Raw genomic sequence first — 7772 nt, forward strand, 5'->3', positions numbered from 1 at the left:
TGTTAATTTGGGGATGACTACAAGACATCCAGGTGCAGGTCCCAACTGAGTAAGCAGTTGGAGATACATGCTTACCTTCCTTTATTTGGCTTTGCCAATGGGGACAATAACTGAATTACGCTCTAGGGTTGGTGGCAACAGGATGCCTATGGAGATGATTTCCCACTGCTTGCTTCACATCCCTGAAGTGAAGATGTGCCTGCGGCCATAATTTCCTGGGGACATTGTTGGAACAACAGTGAGTCAGTCCCCTCCGCCATGTTTATGGCATGTTATGTTCACACACAACAGCGGGCACTATTTTACTGTTTTAGGTGCTTTATTTCCAGTGACTCATTTTCCCTCAGAACAACCTGTTAGACAAGCACTGCTGATTGTTCTCTAGATGGAGGCATGAGAAGGCACAGAGAGGTGAAGACACTTGCCAAGGTCACACAGCGCCTATGTCGCAGAGGCCAGATTCAACCCAGGCAGCTGGGCTGCAGGGCTTAGGCTGGTAACCACCACAACATACTTGTCGGCAAACTGGACGCTCTACCAATCCCTGGTGTCCTCTCTGATCTTTACCCTCGAGGCCCTTCACCATTCCCTGAGGGAGGAGCATGGAGGTCCAGCAAAAGGTATATCTTTATGTCCAGAATATTTTTCCTCCTTAGTTCTTTCGTGGCATCTTCAAGAGGATCACACACATGCCCGAGGTCCGCCATTTGGGCCAAAGTTGTTTACCAGAACACTTGATAACCTAATAATGACAGAAAGAGAGTGCCAGGGGAATAAATAACCAGCCCCGAGTGTGCCATGAAGGCTAAGGAGAGCCAGGATCTGTTCTCGTAGGGACAGCTTTGGCTGACAGCAGTGCTTTCCCAGCTCTGGGCTGCAACCCTTCAGTGGGTTGGGAAATCTGTTTCGTCGATTGTAACCAGCATTCGTTCCAAATAATGCAATGGAAGAGAATAGGACGTGTAGGGGGTGTATTACATGTAATATGCGCAAGTTATGTGTGTGGATATATGTTTGGGTCATGACATAAATGTACTTCTTATTGAATGTTTGGAAAATGCTGAGCTAGAGCACTTTTTACTGTGCGGTCCACGGCCAAAACCATACTCACTGTACGACTATAGCCCCCCCTTACCTGTGGTTTCAGTTACCCATGGTCAATTGTGCTCCAGAAGTGGACGAGCCTCCTTCTGACATGTCAGAAGGTCAATAGCCGCCGAATGAATGCTACGTCATTCCCCTCGTGTCATCTCATCACGCAGGCATTTTATCATCTTGAATCATCACAAGAAGGCTGCGTGCAGGACAAATAAGGTATTTTGAGACAGAGATGCCACATTCACACAACTTTTTTTATAGTATATTGTTATGATTGTCCTATTTCATTATTAGTTATTGTCGCTAATCTCTTACTATGCCCAATTTATAAATTAAGCTTAATCATAAGTATGTGTGTATAGAAAAAAACATAGTAAATATAGGGGTTGGTATGATCTACGGTTTCAGGTGAGAATGTATCCCCTGTGGAGAAGGGGGGACTGCTGTATCTTCTTCTCTAATGAACTGATACAGGCGTTCGTCTGTGTACTTTAACTCTACACATATGTGCATAGTGCATTGGCACTAAATGTGGTATTCCTGCAGACCTGAAGCTTGGCCCAGAAACCTGCTCTAGCTCATGATTTGGGGAGTTGGTGGCAGGTAGATGGCAAGTTGTCAAAATGGAAGCTTTAGCAGGAGACAAAATTCCCTGGAAAGAGTGTGAAAGAGCAAAGAGAAGAGGGCAGAATCTGGGGAACCATTTACCTTTAAGGCAAGGATACTGGAAAAGGAGCTCAGAAGACCTGGACAAAGAGGTGGGAGGGAAACCAGGAGGGTGTTGGCATGGGAGCCAAGAGAGGAGAGAGTCCGAAAAGCAAGGAGAGGTTCAAGATTGTCAAATGTGGCAAGAGGTCAAGTGAGGTAAGACCTGGAAGGCTCACACTGAATTGAGCAACATGGAGCTCCCTGGTGACGTTGGTTGGTGCCTTCAGCCCAGTGGTGGCCGCTCTACTGTGGGGGGAACTGAATGGTGACCAGGGAAGACAGACATGGGGCGGGGGGTGGGGATGGGCAGCTCGTCCAAAATGTTTGGCAATGAAATGGGGAGGGCAAGAAGCTGCTGGCCAGACGGGGGATAACGGGTTCCTCCAGAGACAAATTGTGTTTTTCTAGTGTTACAGAAAGACAAAATCTTCACAAGCTAGGCTTATAGGAAGGTGCGGGACATTTAGCCTCTGTTAGAAGGGATGAGGTGAAACTATGGATTCCCACCGCCTACCCCCATCCTCTCTGAACAGACGAGTAAGAATTTCTGGCAATTGTGAAGACAAAATTTTAGAATGGTGACAATGACCGCTGATGTTCTGGTTATTTATATGAGTAATGGCTAAGTTTATTTGGGGATTATGATTCCAAATTGTAATGCACAATGCAATCAAAATCCCAGTTAGGAGGAGGAAAAGAAAAAGAGGATGAAATGGTAGCCAAAAGAAAAATGACATTGATAGGTTATCAATATTAGTGCTATCACTGCTTAAGGAATAATGAACTAATGGACTGTATTCTGAAAACAGAAAATGCCGTGGGTAACTGATAGAATCCAATGGGACAGATCAAATTTCGTCTACTTTCATGATGAAAACCAGACTTGAAATTACTTTTGATTTGTCTCTTGGCTTTACCACATGTTTGAGGGAATTTGGATGTAGGCACCTTATCACTGACATTTACTAGTCAAGATAAGAATTTTCTGTTCAGGTTTGTGGGCCGTGGGGACTGCCATTATCACAGCCTCCAGGTGGATTACCAGGTGTTGCATAATTATTGCGACATCTAGTCTGTAAGGAGTAAGGAAATTTGCATCTGAGTATAAATATTTGTATTTAATCTTTGTTTCCCTGGGGGGGGTGAAGAAAGCTGGGACCCCTAATAAAGTCACCTTATTTAACAAACGTTGGGCATAGAGAGAGTTTTCAGAGATGAAGGAACTATATATAATTCCTAAAATAAACTTTCTCCAAACCAGAGAGCAATTTAAGAAAATGCAAAGCTATGAAGAAAGGATATTGGCGAATCTTCCTTAGGTTGCTTTCAGAGCAGTGAGTAATTGCCTTAAGGTAAAAGCTCATCTCTTGTGTTCTAGAAAATTCTCAGACCATTCAAGTCACTAAAAACCATTCATTGTTTTTGATTAAGCAGCATGTGAAGAATCTTGTCTAAATGGGTTAGAAATGAAAGTGTTTGCCTTGAACAAAAACGTATAGTCTTGAAGATGAGAAATATTGCTGGTTTTGCTCAATTTAGTCATCTATGTAAAGGGTCTCTGGCGTGAGAATAAACCCCTTATTCCCAAATATTTTGAAACATGGAATTAAGTGTGTGTGTGTCTGTGTGTGTCTATGTGGTGGGGAGTTCCCTTCAAGTGTACATCATGTCCTGGGTGGAGCAAATGGATTTACAGGAAGAGGAACTTTCATGTTAGTTCAACTCCTAATTGTAAGTCAAGGTGACTCATTTGGGCAACGAAGGTCAAGGTATGTGAGGAAAGAGACGGACTCCTCACTGGCTATTTTTTCATAAGTGAAGATGCTTAAAACCCTAAGTTTCTTCTTGAATGTCTCTTATTACCTGTCATTTTTGAAGTTGTAAGTGAAAGCTGAGTTTTAAGTACAAAGGAAAAAAGGATCCTACACAGTGAAAAAAAAATTGACACAAGAATTTCTCAGAAAGAACTTAGTGAATTTTTATAAACTCTTTGAAGTTGTTCTTGAATGACTGAATTCATTGTCCAAAGACTCAAAGGAGTTGGAATTGGTTGGAATTTTCCACTCTTTGCCATACTCCTGGATCAGAGGCACAATTTTTCAAAATATTGGTAGAGCCAGGTCCTAGTGCCAGAATGAGGGAGACATTTTATGTAGTTTCTCCTTCATTAACTATAATTTTAGCTGTTTTTGTTTTGACTGAAATTCTCCTGTTTGGTTCAGTTGGTTAAAGCTGGGGCTAGCTAACTTGGACCAGTGCCAGATATCTGGAGACAGGCAAGCTTATTCTGTCATTGATCACCGCCTCTTTCCATCCTCTTCCTCCTGGCCAACAGAGGTACTCACCCTCTTGGCTACGTGTTCAGGGTTTAGAACACCCTCTGATGCCCCAGGCAGTTTGAGGGTGGCGGTGATGTGGAAAACAGTCATCAATCTCTAGGGGCCAATCATGGTAGTTCTATGTCCTTTGTGAAAAGTTGGGTGGGGAACCTACCTTGAGGACAGTTGGCCTCTTCCATGGGGTAGAGAGGTTTCAGCCTTGACCCCCTCTAATTGTGATGACTCCAGCCATCCCATTTCACACAATCCCCCACTAGATTCTTTACTTTCACTCTTCAGGGCTTGCCCTGATGATGAGCTTCAGATATGGAACTCCTTGGGAAAATCCCTTCTCAGGCTCTTGGTGAAAACCTCAAAGGGACGGAACAAAGCTGATCATAAATCTGGGTAGAGCAGACCTGCACACTGGTTGATTGCAGAGCTGGAAAAGCCAGGGAGAAAGTTGTTGGTTACTTCTTTTATTTCCCTTTACAGCTGTTGGTCTAAAACCCCACACAGGGATACCTTAGAAAATGTTCAGAAGAAATCAACTTTATCTACTTTCCTTCTGAGAAACTTTTTTGAGTAGCTGCTGGTAAACCTCACCAGCTTTTTCAAGAAGTTCACAAAAGCCACTTAATGTGTTGAAGCATCTTTGTGGTTTCTTTCGGTTGCCTGAACAGAAATGTAATGTTAGGTACAAGAGACGTATAGTAGCGTCTCCCTATAATTTTACACACATCCACATGCAGTTCTCTGTTTATAATTTCCCTCCCCATCTCTTTGCCCTAAACCTTTATAATAAGCTCATTCATTTGTAACTCTACTTGGCTGCCTGATGTTTGTAGAGTAGAATTAGTGCAATTGCTTTCCCCAGTAAAAAGAGGTAGCTTGGCAGTGGTATTGAGAGGGAGGAAAGCTGACTAGCCAGGGAATGCAATACTAGAAATGTAAGCCCAGTAAACAGCACTGACTCCTTTAGAGAAATGTTTGCTGTCTGGGTGTCCCCAGCCTCTTAGCCCAGCGATGGATCAAGCCTGCAGCCCTTTAGATACAAAGATAACATGAATGCTCTGCCTGCGAATAAACAGACACTTTGTAAGGAGAGAAAAACTGGTCTGAAGAGAATTTCTCAGGCGCTTTGATTGTCTGATGGCACAAACATCGCCTCGTCAATTTTTCTCACAATCTAAGAGAGGAAGTGGCATGAATAGGAATGTGTTTGGAGCTGGAGGGTGGGGACAGGAGGGAGAGAGACGCTTCCCCGCCATCCGAAGAGGCGGGAGGGCAAAGAAAACCTTCAAGAGGAACCTGCGACGCGGTCCCGCCCCGCGTCCCTCTCCGGGCGGTCCCCTGCCCCCCGGGGCAGCGCCGGGCAGCGGAGGGGGGGGCGCCCAGGCCGCTGGAGGCGGCGGGTTTCGTGCGCTTGGGCACTGCTGGGGGCGAAAGGCGCAATCCCGCGGCTCCGGGAGGAGAGGCCACGGTCACCCGCGCGGAGGACCGTCTCTGGCGCCAGACCCAAGCCGGTCCTCTCCGGTGTCTACGCACAGGCGGCCGCGCGTGCCCACGCGCACACATTCCCGCCTCCGCGCGCAACTCCCACGCCCCGGGCCCCGGGCCCGCGAGGCGCCAGACCCGCCTCCCCGGCAGGACCTAGAGGGTCCTCGGCGGCGTCTTTAAGGCCGCCGTCCCCGCCCCTCCCTCCTCCCGCCCTCCCCCGCCCGTCCTCCTCCGTGTCGCCGAGGCTCCTCCCGACCTCCCCACGAGCCGGGCTGCCGGGCGTGCGCGGCGCGCGGAGCAGGTGCGGCCGAGCCCCTCGCATGCCGCTGCCGGGCCGGAGGTGCTAGCGGCGCCCGGCGCGCTCCGCCCGCCCCTCCTCCGGGCCGCACTCGGGCTCTGGCGCGCGCGGGGACATGTCGGTGGCGACGGGCAGCAGCGAGGCGGCCGGTGGGGCCGGCGGCGGCGGCGCGCGGGTGTTCTTCCAGAGTCCCCGGGGCGGCGCCGGCGGCAGCCCGGGCTCGAGCAGCGGCTCAGGCTCCTCCCGGGAGGACTCGGCGCCCGTGGCCACGGCGGCCGCGGCGGCCGCGGCGGGGCAGGTTCAGCAGCAGCAGCAGCAGCGGCGCCACCAGCAGGGAAAAGTGACAGTGAAATACGATCGCAAGGAGCTTCGGAAGCGGCTGGTGCTGGAGGAGTGGATCGTGGAGCAGCTGGGCCAGCTGTACGGCTGCGAGGTACCTGAGCGCGGGGCCGGGAGGGTCGGGGGCCTCCCTCGGCCCACTGTGCCCACACCGGAATTCTCCAGGGCTCCAGCTCTCGGGGGCGCACCGCCCTGTCTCCTGGGGACCCAGCGCTGGGAGCGAGGCGCAGGGCGTTCTCTCTCCGGGGTGCCCTCTGGCGCCGGGGCGCCACAGTTGGGACGCCCCTGCCTGGGTCCAGATGCCGGGTGCGCGCAGAGCTGCGGGCCCCCTTGTTGGCAGTGGGGAGCGTTGGGTTTTGCTAAGCACCTTGCTTTTCTCGGAGCCCGGGGCGCCTCGAGGCTCCAGCTGCAGCTACCCTCAGAAGGGCTCACCCCAGCTGCGCCTAACCCAACAAGAACAGTACTCACTGCTGAGATCCTGGCAATCCCGATTTCGGTGGAGGGGGAGCAGGGAAGGGACCTGAAAGCTGCTTAACGGAGAGGAGAGGTTCTGGGGATCCCAGAGGACCCCTGGGTTCCTGAAATTCTACAGCAAAATCATGAGATGAACGCTTTCCCTTTTGCAGCGAGCCCCGACGCGCGTCCCCATAATTCATCCTTGCATTTACCCAAGCTTTACACGTTGGGCTTTGTTGAAGCAGTTTTTTCCCCCCCTGGTCGAGCTCGGTTACTCCTGTTGATGGGCGCAGGGTGAGAGCCTTTGGCAACCTGGAAGGGTGCCTGGGTGAAAGGACGGTAGCTCTGCGGGTGGTGTGCGGGATGCCCGGAATCCGCCAGCTTCCCCTCCGCGGCGACCCCTGTGACTTCCCACGGTTCAGGGGCCAAGGTTCATACACAAGTCCGACGGACGCGTAGATGCTTGATGTTAGGAGAAATATTTGGAATAAACTGTAACAAACGTCTGCTAGAAAAATGACTGAAGCCAAAATGATTCCCCATGAGAGTCTTTAATAACAGCGATTCTGAATGAAGTATTGTACTTCTCTTAAGGGCGTGGAGTTTGGGAAGGGTGGGAGAATGGAGGGGATTAATAATTAAGGATTCGGCTTCTAAGTTAAAGCAGGTTTGTGTCCATACAGCTGCTAGCGCTGTTCAGCAAAAATGAAAGCCAGATGAACTCATTGGCTTTTCTCCTGGTTTGGGGTATTCTGTTTTTCACACATTTTATGGCCTATTGTGAACACATCCTTTCCTTAACATTCTCAGGATAGGAGGCAACAGCATCCTCATTAGGGACTACTGATGAATGATTAGGATATAATGAAGCTTGACTATATGACTAATAGGCTTGTAAAAATATATTGTTTCCCCAGCCTGACTCTTACAAAAAGCCATTTTAATTGCATAAATAAAAACCGGCCAACATAGGAAGTGTTTCTGGGATTTCTTTCTTTCTTTTCTTTCTTTCTTTCTTTCTTTCTTTCTTTCTTTCTTTCTTTCTTTCTTTCTTT

General features: G+C 49.2%; 1 protein-coding gene across 1 annotated transcript in view; it reads left to right on the forward strand.

The window, feature by feature from the left end:
* Positions 1 to 5892: 5892 nt before the first annotated feature.
* PPP1R14C (protein phosphatase 1 regulatory inhibitor subunit 14C) overlaps positions 5893 to 7772 on the forward strand; it is an 81582-nt gene continuing 79702 nt past the window's right edge. The window contains exon 1 of the mRNA XM_034991001.1: positions 5893 to 6355. Within this exon, the coding sequence (XP_034846892.1) occupies positions 6038 to 6355 (318 nt within the window). The 5' untranslated portion in view covers positions 5893 to 6037. The remainder of the gene's footprint in view (positions 6356 to 7772) is intronic.

This window comes from Mirounga leonina, unplaced genomic scaffold (genome assembly GCF_011800145.1).
Source record: "Mirounga leonina isolate KUSES-001 unplaced genomic scaffold, KU_Mleo_1.0 Mir_53, whole genome shotgun sequence".
Lineage (NCBI taxonomy): Eukaryota > Metazoa > Chordata > Mammalia > Carnivora > Phocidae > Mirounga > Mirounga leonina.